We start from the raw sequence: 14,254 nt of genomic DNA on the forward strand, positions 1-14,254 counted from the left end.
ACGTATTTCCTACTGAGGCCCTAAACTAAGCATAAAGCAAGGAAAGGACAGTGTTTTATTCACAGATATTCTAATCTACTGAACTCAAAGTCGTCGTGTATTCAGTTAAAATGATTTAAATAATTGCACATTTTCCGTGTTTTATGTTCTATGTTTTAGACCTCAGACTTTGACAATACTTAATTTTTGAAATAAAATCCCTATTATTGTCATTTTAAAGTGAACACTAGAGGACAGCAGTGTTGAAAAATGGTGACCGAAGAAAACAAACTAGGTTTCTGACACTTTGTTTCTGTGTTTTGAGAGTGAATTTAAACCTACATGTTTGTCAGTATGTTTGAAACAGTTGTATAAATCTGTGATAAAGTAATCAATATTATTTTAGAAACATGTTACCTAACGTGTACACTGTTTCTTGTTTTATGTACAGTATTTTGAATGACAGTGCACTTCAGTTTACGAAGATAATAAATCTTATGCTTATGTCATTTATTATCGACTCTACGAAAGAATTTACGTTATTATTTAAGAAACGTTTTGGCAACAATTCGTATTGGTTTTAACGTTGTGCTACTTCCTTGTGCTTCTATGCACGAACATGACATTTTATGCCGAAATCGTCGTATGTGAAGGCGCATACATCATCTCTATCAAGCTGAGAAAGACACGAGCACCATGAATGGCCATATAATATTGAACACCCCTATTATCGTTGATGTTTGGAGGAGAGACACAGACGAGGTAAAATATTTAATCAAAACTTTAAATAACTGAAGATGAATTATTCTCTGATTGTCACATTATAAAGCCACTTATCTTCCTTTAGCACACTGCCAGAATTTATGTTCAATAAAACATTGGAACAGCTGAATTAAGAAAAACATACATATACATTGGAATTTGGTCTCCTTTCTGAAATGAGCAACTGCAGTAGTTCAGTCATGAAGCAACCAATTATGCACTCTTTGGCCTTTCTTCACTTGCTTGCAAAAGTGTTAGAAAGTTCTTCCTTTACTGCCATACCCCAAACTGTTTCAAGGCAAGTAAGAGCATCTGTCCTTGATCCAGTAACAAGACTATATAGTGTCTCAACTTGGAAGATCTCAAGCCTCCCTGCATTTTTATTCTTAAAAGTGGTAACCTTATGTTTTGCTTAATTTTGCAGTACATTCATTTCCTCTCCCATTGTCATGCTGACCACACAGTTGGCCTGACATCATCATGGAAGCTTCCAATTTACACAACCAATTTTAATGCATGGCTACTACAAAAGAATTTCAAGGTAATGTATAACATATTTTGATCATTATTGTGTAATCTTTAAAAAGTTCCTTCAGGGATCAGTATTGTATCATAGAAGGTGACTGAAAGGGAACCCAGTGCCTGGGGGTATAACTGGGCCACCCTGTCATTTGGGGACAAATACAGAGACCTGGTCACCCAGGTTGGAGGTTGTGAAATCCAAAGAAGTGAAAACTGTATGGTCTAAATCACAACCTGGCAAACTAAATAAAGACTTGAAAGTAAGCTCATGGAATGTCTTACCATAGTACAGACCCAGAGCACATGAAATGTTATGATGATGTTAGAGCTCTGAGGGAAAACAAACTGAAAATCATGGCCAGGAGAAGACAAATCTGGCAGAATCTTCTAAGGAAGGCTATGGCTCAAAAAGGGCTGTTTTTCCAATGATAATGAAGTTGTGGAACTTTTGTCTGAAAAGTTTGTTTTTGGCGTAGTTAAATAAATTTACTTATGTCTTAAAATAGAGTGTAGGTTTGCATGCACATGTATGCGCTACTTGTATAATTCTATGTACAGAGAAAAATAAAGAGCAGTATTTGATTTCAGATTAAACCATTTCTGCTGAGACCCCTCAGTACTGGAGACAGCCATATTATCAAGGTTCCTGCCACTGGACAGGAATTTACTGTCACAGTGATTGATGCTAATCATTGTCCAGGATCTGTTATGTTCCTTTTCCAAGGTGAATAGAAATTTTATTTACATTCCTTTACTTTATACATTTTGTATTCACACATATCTCAACTTCCTTAGTATAATTGCTCTCATATTATGTAAAGGCCCCAGTATAATGTTTTCCATTCGTCTCTTTAATTCTGTTATGTCCAGATATTTTCCTTGACCACTTCGTTCTCAAGCACTCCATTCCCTGTTCCGTTCTCAGAACAAAGACTCGACTTTGACATCAGAGCAAAACTACAGGTAAAATGATAGTTTCATATATGTTAATCCATTATTTTTTAAAACAAAATGAAACTATAAATAGGATTTCAGGTTTTCATAGTGGCGAGTATGAATGTGTAGCACTGTGTAGTCTGGTAGAAATTTATCATCATTTTAGAGGTGCTTGCTGCTTACAACCTGATGATGGAGGCAGCAAGCACCAACAAGGTGTTTAAAAGTACTGCTGCAGGACACAGTGCACCAAGGGATTTAAGTTCCTTTGCTGAAGATTTAAGCACAAGGGAAGATTTCACAATGAAAATATTTATAGAACTTCAGATAAATACATTACTTCACAATACAATTAAAATATGAATACAGTGTGGATCAACCTAGGAAATGGGCCATGATATCCATTTGAAGTATAACACAACATTGTGACTACATCAGATTTGTGGAGGGTGGTGGTGGTGGATAGATAGCCTATGTTCTTGACCTTTGTTAATAAGAATATGACTTTCTGTATTGTACATCAGGCATTTAACTAGCATATATGCTAAAAATAATCCATTTACCACAAGCAGTTTGAATTATATTGTTTTCAGGTTCCTTTGGTACAATACTGTACACAGGAGACTTTCGCTATGACCCAGTAATGTTGGAAAATAAAGTGTTGGCACATGTTATAGAAAATGAGGTATGTAAATAGATTCTTTACATCTACATTCAGTGGCTTTTACATGATATCTTCTTGTAGTTTCCTTATATGGTTACATCCAAAACCAAAATTAAGTGAAGCCTATTTGATTTTATTTGGGGGGAGGGGGGTTTAAGTTTTAAACTCACTAATGACATTTTAATTGGGCAGTAATTCCAGTTCCCTAGATTCATCCACATTCACTTTTGTACTTTGTGATAGTAAATACATAAGTTGTAGCTGATGAAATTAAACACTTTCTTAAAATTTAATTCTACACACATATGTATATATAAATGTTAAATAAATTATTATTAAACTAATCTAAATTGTTGTGCTTATTTGCCCAGAAAATTAGTTTGAACTCAATTATGACTTCCCGTGACAAATTGTAATTTTAACGTAGGATTCAATGCTTCCAGATCTTTTGTTTCCTTATCAATCATATTTTTAAGAAACCAATTAACAGCGGACATCGGGGGCTTACTGTAGTCTGACAACCTGAAATTCCCATGATGGTCAAATGAAACTCTTTTCTCAGCAGTAGTTAATTCTATAAAGAAATTAGTGTGTAATATAAAATATTGCTGCAGAAGTGGGTTTGTATCTGCACTAATAAACACCAGTATCGGTGAAGAATGCAATATTGTAAAGAATGCACTTGGAAAATTATTTTTGTAAACCAACCTTAAAACATGAGTTTTGATACCTTCACTTCTCAGTTGCTTGACGTCCTCTATGTAGACAACACATATGCATCTCGAGAATGCAAGATTCCAAGCAGAACGGAGGCAACACAGAAGATCATTCAGATAATTCGGTAAGACAAAACCTGTACATCTTACTGTTGGATATTAGTTCTTCTGTGCCTGACTTTTTACAAACAGTCTTGTAAATGTTTCCAGAGATCATCCACAGCACAATATTCTGCTGGGTGTACGATGGCTTGGAAAGGAAGAACTGCTGCATAAAATTGCTTTGGAATTCTCTGTATGTATAACATTTATATGAAAAATGTATGAAATTTAATTCTTTCCTCCCATTTTACTGAACATGGAAGCTCCATGATATTCTGAGTATTTTATATTGAATTCTATGACAGACCACCTTGATTGTACTTTTCATGGTGCTCCTCAACTCTTCTGGATGATGTAGATTAGAACCTTAAATACTTCATTCCATTCCTATTAATTCACTGTTTCTTATCCTAAAATCATATTTCACTAGGGTAACTTTCATAAGTTTTAATACCATTAAATAATGTAAGGATTACTTGCCTATTAGTGCTTTCCTTCTTTGGATGCCAAAACTCGCTTTGATTTAAAGATATAAAGACGTATATTTTTTGCAGTTGTCACGACATGCTCCAAGGAAAACATTCTTTATGCCTCATTTCATTTTTAGAAAGTAGATGGAATGTCAGTAGTTTTTAACCTGAATAACATACGCATTTCTATTTAGTACTTCATCATGAGCTTCATTTTTGTTTGCTGATATAATTCCCAGACATTTACATTTTTAAACATATTCAAATGATTTATAGGTTATGGTAGTATTATGACAATCATATTATCAACCTATTGTCTGTTCAGTTTTAAATTGCAGACTTTTGAATCATACAACTGGCCTTCTTTCTTTCCTTTTACTACATTAGGATTTTAAATTTTAAGTTTACTGTGTTCTTCTATGATAGGAGGAGCAATGAGATTAGTTTATATTCTGACCTGTAAAATGTAGTGTTATTATTCTCACCTAACAATTTAACACTAAACACAGCCACCTGATTTAGGTCATTAACTAAATCCACTTGATTTACAATTGTAATTTTGTCATGTTAGGAACAAATCTGCGTGAATGAAGAAAAACTGACTATCTTGAAGTATCTCCAGTATGAAGGTGTGTTCACAACTGATCCTGAAACGTGTCGGATTCACGTGGTCAACTTCCATTCTGTGACTGTCTCATATATGCAGAAAAGGTTTGTACATAGTATTCAAGGTGTTTTTCAAATTGCAGTGTCTGCTGTAAGTATTGCACTGAATTCTTTCTTTCTTTGAAAAGATATTTCTTTTCAGTAGTGGTATTCTAGGTTGTGACACTGTGTGGACTTTTAGGTGGGTATCAACATTCTGTAAGAACATACTGCCTCCACCTTAAGCCCTGAAGAAAAAAATGATTCCTTTCATCCCTGCCTTCCAAAATTATAAATGGATACTGTAGAAACATTTTTTGTTGTAATACACAAGTCTTCTTCTATCACTTATACACGTACCCTGTGCTCAAGGGTTTAAGTAGCATCAGAAACAAAGTTGACATAATTTTGTTAACATTAAGTTTTTATGTACTTGAGGCAGAAATTCATGCTAGTATTCAGAATAAAAATATGGTACTCTCAGTTGGTTTTCAAGCCAGGAAATCTGTTGTCTTTTGCTGGGTACCTGGCCATGCGGGTCTGCCTGGTAATAAGACAGCGTCTAGCTGCTCTACATGGAAATGTGGCATCTGGCTAAACTCTAGGTAGTGATATTTATGCTTCTCTTTTTCATGCTGTTATATCCTTGTGGTAAGATGAGTGGTCTCATGTGCAGCATAACAAATTGATGTAAGTGTGGGAGTTACACATGGACGTGTTGTGTGGTGAGCCAGCACTTACTTGTGTAGACTTATGTATTTCTTACTGTTATACATACTGTGGTTGAGTACCTGCATCATGATTAAAAAGTAACACATTTCATTTTCATGGCACATTGTGCAGCATCCTTTAAGAATATAGCTGTGGCATTTCTTGATGGCACAAATATTTTGTTTTTAAAACTGCAAATTCATCTAATAATGCATATACCATAATAGAGTATGTCTTTGGGTTTTGTATTTTCTCACCTGTTGTATATGCATTTACATTATCAGATTCCTTTCATACATATATTTAATTTTCTGATTTTAGTTTAAAAGACATTTAAACTTACTTTGGTTTCTGTTGACAGGCAAATGATATATCCACACATTGCCATTCTTCCAACTGCTCTTTATAATGGAAGATGTGCTTTTCAAGATCTTCTAGTTCACCGTGGAGTTTATGTTATACCGTACAGTGATCACAGCCCTTATGAGGAACTCTTCACTTTCATTTCACAACTGAAACCTTCCGAAATACATCCCATCATTAAAGAAACAACGATACATGAAAAAGAGAAAATATTGTCATCCCACGAGTTTATCAAATCATTCAGTATTATTCCAAAAAGTCTGTATGAACTGTGTCGTAGAAGGAAAATGGAGGGTGTAAGTTGTCAAAATAAAGAACAGACAACATACTGTCCCACAGAAAACCTGACTGCATTGCCTTCACAAACATCTCATGAAATCACACACACTAAATTAATCAGCAGGCCTCGAATTACACGGAATAAAAAGCTATCAAAAGCCTGTGAAAAGAAAGGTGTGCATTTTGACTCATCTTTCACTTCTGATGAAGGTGGTGAAACATCAGAAATTGACATGAAGCAAACAACAGACTTAGAAAGAGAAGAAGTCATAATAAGGATATCTGAAGGAACACACACAAGGGTTAAAATACCTTATAATGTAAAGAATAATTTGTTAGATGTTCAAGTGAAGCTCTTTGATATTAGCACATTCTGGAAAGATGTTTCTGGAATTTTAAGTAAATTAAATGCTAGAAATAGAAGAGCCTTTTTAAGAGATTTGTCATGTATGCATCATGGAGAGAGCCCTTCTCACAACAGGGATATTTCTGCCAGCTATGAAAACCTGACTTACAGTTCTAACAACAGTAATAATTCACCTGAAAACATGGACACATCAGAAGGGCCAGGCAATCACACACTGACACATGACTCTGAAAACTCATTTCAGGACATGTCATTGTCATATGCAATGTACATAAAAGATGTAACAATTAAATCAGAAAAACTCAGTGACAGTGACTGCATATCCATATCTAGTGTAACTACAATAACAGCACCACAGACAGTGTTGTCATGCAAAGAAGAGAGAGAGGCAAATCGAGATGCTGCAAATATTGAACATTTTGAAGAAATGGACATGCTTTCAGTGAAAAATGAAAATACATATTCAGATGTTGATACTGAAGATCTTCAAAGACGTATTAACAAGGAGATATGGAAGAATGCCATAGTTATATTCCCTGGCGATTCAGCTGATGATAATAGATTGTGTGAACGCTATGAATCAGATAATGCAGTAGAAAACAGTTTTGATGAATGTACACCGTTCATTTCCGAGACTCTGAAATCAACTACAGATCAGCCATCTCGGCAGAAGAAAAGGAACAGGGCAGGTACTAAACCGGTAGGCAGTAACTCTGACATCATGCAGAAATCAGATACACAAACAGAAAGCTGCTCTGAAGTTAGCCTTGCACCAACATTGTTAACCTGTTCAGCTGTACAGTCTTTTGCCAACAAGAACCAGGTAGCCTCAGGTCCTGGTACACATAATAATAAGAAGAAGAAGAATAGTAGTATCATCATTGCTGAGGAGAGAAGATCAGAGATGAAAGACAGTAACATGACCCTAGATGTGGAAAACGGAGACACATCCAATACAGCTACTTGTTCCAGGAACATTGCTTATAAGAAAAAAGCAAGAATTACATCAAAAATTTGTAATTCTCATTCCTTTGAAGCGTCGCACAAGCCAGTGGCATCTCTTGGGTTAAGTGAAGATGAGAGAGGAAAGGTAGTGCCTTGTAATGGGGTGGAAGGTCCTATAAATTCAAAAAGCACTGAGCTGTTATTCCACATTTGTACATCTGCAGAGGAAGGAGCTGGTTGCCTCTTTAAAGATGATCATGCAAATTCAGCTTCTGACCAGAGTGACTTTGATCTGTTCTCTTCAGACAATGAAAAGGCAAGAGAATTCCGTGTCAAACTTATAGAAAATAATTCGAGTACATCACAGGCTCAACTGTTTCCAGATAATAATGACACATTACACACTGACCGAAAGCAACATGATACAGGAGTCCAGTGTGAACTACTTAGTGACTGTCTGTCAAGCTTATGCCATAAGGAAGTTTTTCCTGCACCAACAGAAATTTGTGTGAATAAGGATTCTACAAACATAGCATCACCAAACTCTGTCAGAATAATGAATTTGTTACAAAATGTGGAAGTTCTTATTACCGAATCAGATGCCACATATAGTCTTCAATCTAATGAAAGTGAAGAAGTTAATTTTGGAAAGGTACATGCTTATTCAAAACCAACATTAGAATTGGGTAAGAAGTCCGATGTTTCTAATCTTGGAAGTAAACTCTATAATGAAAGCAGCAGTTCAAGAAGCACTGATCTTATCATAGACAGTGCCGATGTAGATAAATCATACAGCCTCGAACATGGAATTAACTGTGAAAGTGCTGGATTAAACAATAAGACTGCATTTACAAATAGCATCTCACACAATAATGACTACATAGATCCCATAGCTGTTCAAAGCACGGGTCAGAATACAGCGATTATAATTACAGATAACTCCTCTCAGAATTACAAAAAATTTAGGAATGTCAGAAATATACGTCACAATAGCACAGATTCAAACACAGCATTGATAAGTGAGAGTGAGGCATCTGTGTGTCCAGAAAGCCACATCATATATAACCCATCAAGAAACGATGTGGACTGTAATTACTGGACAAAATCTAACAGAACTCCATTTGCAATGGCTGAAGTTTTCCTAGCAGCACAGAAACTCTTTTTTCAGGAGGATGAGTTTCCTACAGTAGCACCACACCTTAATTACTCTAGTGAGTGTAGAGTTGTACCTGAGACGTCAGATGATTTGCTAAGTGACTTTGGAGTTGTACCCGAGATGTCAGAAATATCAGCTAATTTCCCATGTGAAAATGGAATTGCATCCAAGACACCAGAAGGATCAGCTTGTTTGCTAGATAAAAATGGAGTTTCAGCTGAGACACTAGAAGAATCAGGTCATTTGCCAAGCAACAGTAACCATGATATTATACTAGACACAATAGGTAAAAATACAGTCACTACAGAAATGTATGGCTTTTCAGAAACTCTGCCACTTGAATCGAGTTTCTCCACTTTGAAGGGAACATTTCAGTATGATAAAAAAGAAAAGTATAAAGACATTATGCAAATTAAAAACAGTAAAAGTATGGATTTAATGCAGAGGAAAACTGTGTCTTCCAATGAAGAATTGCAGAGTATTATGGTGAAGAGAGAGGATGAATATTCAGAAGAATCGTGTTCCATCGAGCAAGTTACTGCTTTAAGAAAACATTTTGATTGTTTTATCAAGAGAGCAGTAATGAAAGATCACATGTATTGTAAAACTGTTCAGAATATTCAGATGTCATCACAAAATGTACGTGAAGTTAGAAGTCCTAACCAAACACTCATAAAAGAAAGTCATGTTGAACCATGTACTACAAGATTTGACATATGTTGTAATAGAGAAGGTGTGCCCTTAAATGAAAATGCTGATAGTAGGAACTTATTACACATTGCACCTAGATTTGACAACTTTTGTTCCACGTCAGGTGTTTTAGATAGTTCAAATCACTGTCAGAATCCAGATAGGATACTTAATCAATTTAAGGGAAATGAATTAAGTAATCCCAGCATTTTTGAAGTTGACAGAGTGAAGACTGATTTACCTGATGATTCATTTACTGAAAGGACTGTTGCTAAGGAGGAGGATAAAGGAAGAAAAAGTACAGAGGTTAATGAAACTTCATCTGATGATGACCCGTTTCCTTCTAACAGAGTGATGCATGTTACCAGGACATATGGAAGGGCCAAATGTTCACAGGATGTCAGGAAACGTGTAATTCAGAATTCACAAAATCTTTACACTTCACCCAAAAATATACCATCCAAAACTGATTCTAGGGATTGGAAGTCATATACGATATACAGAGTGATTGGACGGGTTAAAGTAGAAAAATCAGCTGCTCAAAAGCAATTTAAAAACCAAACACTAGTAAGTATACCCCGTTTGGGACAGTACAAAAGAAATCGCAAGCAGTCAAGTTCAGAATATTCTTCCAGTGTCTTTAAGCACCGAAGGGTTAGTGATGGAACATAACTGGCTCACATTTGCTTGCCTGCTTTCATGTTATATACTTTATCAAGGTGGCTGTAGACACATTAATAATACATGACACCTAAAATAATGCAGTGATGCAACAAATTATATAACTATTTCCTGAAATTGACACAAAGTTGTACAAAATATCCCTTCATCTACACATTACAAACTTTGATTTGAATAACAGAAGCATTTTCTTGCTTTCAAAAGTGGGATGTATGCCATATTTGATAATTTTCTAAGACACTGACCAAAGATAAGAATTTTGGTATGATAAACTATAAAAATTAAGGAAAACAAAATTGACACAGTCCACTGTTCACACACAGACCTTGCAGAATGCTGCAACTTCTGTGCACTCTGGCCCCAATTTGTTTATGTATACCTACAATTATATTTAACTCTTCATGTAAAGTGACTGTCAGTATAAGACCAGAATTGTGAATGCCAGATTTTGTCCAAAGTATAATTATTGTGTGGACAGAGTGATGCTATTAAGTGTCATGACATGTACCTAAAACTTGCAGAATATGAAAGAGTGGTGTCTGATTTGATTTGAACAGATACTGTAGAATGCTTGCTCATAAAGCATGGCTAAGGTGAATAGACAAGAAATATCAAAATTGCTGCCCACTTTTCCTTAATCAGCAGTTTCTTGTGAGTTCAGTTTTAACAAATTAATTTTGTTTAACCTTCAACTGTCATGCAGGATAGCACCTCACCTGCAAGATCCAAATATTAAGATCTGCATGCATTATTTCAGTCATTACATCTCTCCAATCATCAATAATTTACATTAATATTTTTCACAGTGTTTTATGTAAGACAGTTTTGTCAATAAGTATGCAGCTATCAGGTGAAAAATGTCTATTATTATGTTTGTAGTGTTTCTGTACATGTATGAGTCACCTTCACACAGGGTGTAAATTGGTACTCTTATATAAAAGATATTCCTGTATTACACATAATTCACATTATGTTTCCACAAACTTAACATCTATTGGTATTAAGTTTATTTCAGAACATGCTATATTTCACTTTTAGTCATAATAGTTTTCTTTAGAACATGTTTTCGTTTTTAATTTAATTTAATAAAGTTTGTATAATTAATATACTATAAGACATGGCAAAATGTTTAGCACTTTATTTTGTATTTGGGTGGTCCCAACTTGGCCCAGAGACTGCTTATCCTGACACGTTCCTCATGGTTTTGCAGAGGTCCTCCAGCCAATGACAGGTACATATAGGTCACGCTAGTAGTAGTGGGGGTTGCACAGCCTCAGCTGTGGTGACGCACCGATCTAAACACAGCTAGAGCTACAAACCAACTGAAGCTGACACCCCTCTAGCGCGTGCTTTGGACAGGTCCATCTCACATGACCAAAATCAGTCCCTTGTGTAAGTGCCAGCACTTCCTGCGCGACCTATACAACCATAGACACTGTCTGGCATTTATACCAACCAACAAAATCCAGACAGGTAACTGGGATAGTATTTTAAATTTGGCTATGACTGCTTCCTTTCACATCCTTTCTGATTCATTAATCATTTGATGCTATATGGTCTGATCTACTGACATATCATTAATAGGCTATAAATATATATTATTAATGTATAATACAAAACATTTAAATATAAGACAAGTGTGAACACATGGATTTAGGGTGTTTTAGAATGGTCCTGAGGAAAATATATGTACCTAAGACAGATGAAGTGAGTTATGATGATCAAATCAAGAAGGATAAGCTGGATGGGGCATGTAGCTCACACATGGGTGATGAGAAATACATGTCAAATTTAGGATGGAAAGCAAGAAGGAAAGAAGTCACTAACAATACCAATGCATAAATGGGAAGACATATTAAAATGTATCTTAAGGAAATAGGGTGGAACAGTGTGGACTGGATTCATCTGGCTTATGACAGGGACTGTTAGTGGGCTCTTGTGACCACAGTAATGATCCTTCAAGTTTCATATAAGACAGGGAATTTTGACTAGCTGAGTGACTATCAGCTTGTCAAGGACTCTGCTTCTTGGAATCATTTTGCATTATGCCTTATGGCTTAAAGAAAAAGTTTAAGATTGGGTAAATTTTGGGGCCAAGTAATAGACAGGCATATGAAAATCAAATTAAAAGTGGGTATTCCATATTTAAAAAATGTGAATACACAAAATATATTGAGGCAGCAATTTAATAAATGGTGCAGGCCAATTAGATTACAAAATAGCTGAATGAGATCTCAAGAGTTATTACCTTACACTGTGGACCATTGTTAAATATGTATAAATGTGTTTTGATTCAAAATGTTGCTATCCACTGGAAGGGTGTATGCCACTTTACTTTCCAGGGTAATATTTTATACTATCTCAATAATAATCACCACATAGCCATTCTCGGTATTAAACTCAGCAAACCATTATTAATTCATAGTCTATGAGAATTCACGCACTCATGTTAATATTGGTAAGCACAGTTTCCGCCTTGATTGATTATGATGGGCTGGCTTAGCTAAGATAAAAACTGTGACTTGCACTCTTCAGTATTGTATAATTTTTGTAACCCACTCAGAAATAAGTAGTATTACTCACCTGAGAAAATAACATGACTTTAATAAAAATCTGTTATAAAAATATAAACATTTATAGTGCCATCTGTAATAAAGTTGCTTTTTCGCTTCACAGTGTTGGCTGAAAACTGCTTAACAGATTCTAATTAAATCTGCTATTGTCAATGTTCCATTACAATTTGTTAATATTCCAATATTGGTTACAGTCAGAGAATAACAGACACTTTACATGCAGAGGTAATTGTGAATGCACTACTAAAGTTATACTATGCATACATTTTGTAACTTATTACCTTATGCACACTTACCACTTTCTGCTAAATGTCAATGATAACAAAAACTTCAAACTTTCCTTCATTATCATGTATTTGCATGTTTGAATAGGTTATTGCTTTTACTTCACTCCCCTGTGGATGCTTTCCAATCTGAAATTCTTCACCATATGCAGCAGCTCTGATGTGAAACTTTGTTCTATCAAATTCCAAAATGCTCACTTTCTGCAACAGATGAAACAGATGCCTCTTTCAGGAAAAAGAGGAAATGCTGTAAAACCCTAAACATGATAATGTGGTAGGAAAAGATTGGATGGGAATAATCATAGCGGTAACTGCTCCTCTTTATTACCTTTCCTACCTTGACTTTAGCCGCAGAACATTATCCAAAATACTCTATGCAATTTACATCCTCCTGAAATGGGTAACAGCAAGCTGTTCAAAATGGATGCATGATGTACAAAATTCATATACTTTCATGTGTAAGCAAATGCCAAAATAACAGTCCTTGTGTGACATCTAAAATAAGTGTGCACACAGCAGCCAATCCTGCACTTAATCTAATATTCTAAATTATTACTGATAACTTTCTATCTTCACTTAAAACAACTGTATACAACTACTCTAAGCTTTATAATGTATTATTACCCTTGCAATAAAAAAAGGGTCTGCACAGAAAAGGAAAAGGCACTCGTCCAAAAAATGAAACAGTAGTGACAGCATGTCATGTCCATCAGCCTCTACAACTTGTCGTTCACATATCTGAACTGTATCAATTTCAGTCATGTACCCAAACATTGCCATGGCACATTGTTCAAATGCTTCTTCCAATGTATCACCCCAAGCATGTAACCTATTAATAGAAATTAATTCCATTACTTATAAAAGTATTGTAACATATTTTTTACAGCATATGTAATATCAAAGGTCACTGAAAGTTACATACTGAACGTCTGCTGTATGGTCCAGATCTGTAAAAAGAAAGAAACACTTTCTCACTATGTCATACTTTAAACAATAGAGTAAAACTTATTTGCATTCCTAGATCCTTCATAGTGCAGAACGAGGATGTAGAACACGTCATACCTTTGTTACAAAATACATGTTAAATTCGATTAAACCAAACGAATGCTGTTTGGAAACTGGCAAATGTAAAACTTAACCTAAACTTCGGCAAGTTTCGCTAGACTTTATCACGTGATGATACGTTTAAATAATACAAAACAAACACCGAAACAAGATATGTAACTTATCATATATAGATTTACATCTGTGTCATTACATTCATATTTCACTTCAGGAACTTTAAGATCTTCTTCCGTAAAACTTTCCATTGTCAAGCAATGTCTTCATCGGAGTAGAGAACACGCCAACACGAATTACGTCAACGCACAATCGAATGAAAACTATCGAATAATTCGATTGTTACAAAC

The 14,254-nt window shown here is 35.2% G+C and overlaps 3 protein-coding genes across 8 annotated transcripts in view; 1 reads left to right on the top strand and 2 right to left on the bottom strand.

Annotated features, from left to right (window-relative positions):
* Window positions 1-219: 219 nt before the first annotated feature.
* On the top strand, window positions 220-11,114 carry LOC110828756 (uncharacterized). The gene is made up of 8 exons (XM_022061755.2): window positions 220-741; window positions 1,166-1,282; window positions 1,852-1,987; window positions 2,793-2,884; window positions 3,607-3,704; window positions 3,790-3,874; window positions 4,723-4,862; window positions 5,869-11,114. Exons 1-8 carry the CDS (start codon window positions 676-678, stop codon window positions 9,977-9,979), a joined length of 4,845 nt encoding a protein of 1,614 aa, XP_021917447.1. The 5' UTR covers window positions 220-675; the 3' UTR covers window positions 9,980-11,114.
* Archease (protein archease) lies at window positions 2,492-14,252 on the bottom strand. Of its 3 annotated transcripts, none has more exons than XM_022061780.2 (5): window positions 14,104-14,251; window positions 13,768-13,792; window positions 13,470-13,674; window positions 12,858-13,046; window positions 2,492-6,026 (listed from the first exon to the last, which is right to left on the bottom strand). In XM_022061780.2, the coding sequence occupies exons 1-4, from the start codon at window positions 14,153-14,155 to the stop codon at window positions 12,867-12,869; spliced, it is 462 nt and encodes a 153-aa protein (XP_021917472.1). In that variant the 5' UTR covers window positions 14,156-14,251; the 3' UTR covers window positions 2,492-6,026; window positions 12,858-12,866. The 3 variants fall into 3 exon arrangements, with proteins under 3 accessions (XP_021917472.1, XP_087198852.1, XP_087198851.1); XM_087342726.1 differs by lacking the exon at window positions 2,492-6,026 and adding an exon at window positions 10,835-11,406 and having other exon boundaries at window positions 14,104-14,252; XM_087342725.1 differs by lacking the exon at window positions 2,492-6,026 and adding an exon at window positions 10,835-12,571 and having other exon boundaries at window positions 14,104-14,252.
* The window catches only part of LOC110828757 (uncharacterized), a 161,582-nt gene continuing 160,265 nt past the window's right edge, over window positions 12,938-14,254 (bottom strand). For 2 of the 4 annotated variants that reach the window (XM_022061756.2, XM_087342705.1), the window contains 2 exons: window positions 13,768-13,792; window positions 12,938-13,046 (listed from right to left, as the gene is read on the bottom strand). The gene's annotated coding sequence lies outside the window, so the exon portion shown is untranslated. Of the gene's footprint in view, window positions 13,047-13,540; window positions 13,675-13,767; window positions 13,793-14,254 lie in introns of those variants that run through there. The other 2 variants (XM_022061757.2, XM_087342704.1) reach the window with 2 other exon arrangements.

The sequence above is a fragment of the Zootermopsis nevadensis genome, unplaced genomic scaffold (assembly GCF_977971745.1).
Source record: "Zootermopsis nevadensis isolate Lab colony 2312 unplaced genomic scaffold, Znev_1.0 Znev_ptg000004l, whole genome shotgun sequence".
Classification (NCBI taxonomy): Eukaryota; Metazoa; Arthropoda; class Insecta; order Blattodea; family Termopsidae; genus Zootermopsis; species Zootermopsis nevadensis.

Coding starts and splice junctions, on each gene's coding strand:
- LOC110828756 (XM_022061755.2), top strand. CDS start 676: ATGAATGGCCATATAATATTGAACACCCCTATTATCGTTGATGTTTGG. Junction 742..1,165: donor GGAGGAGAGACACAGACGAG/GTAAAATATTTA, acceptor TTAATTTTGCAG/TACATTCATTTCCTCTCCCA. Junction 3,705..3,789: donor AAGATCATTCAGATAATTCG/GTAAGACAAAAC, acceptor AAATGTTTCCAG/AGATCATCCACAGCACAATA.
- Archease (XM_022061780.2), bottom strand. CDS start 14,155: ATGGAAAGTTTTACGGAAGAAGATCTTAAAGTTCCTGAAGTGAAATAT. Junction 13,793..14,103: donor TCCTGAAGTGAAATATGAAT/GTAATGACACAG, acceptor TTCTTTTTACAG/ATCTGGACCATACAGCAGAC. Junction 13,675..13,767: donor GACCATACAGCAGACGTTCA/GTATGTAACTTT, acceptor TTCTATTAATAG/GTTACATGCTTGGGGTGATA.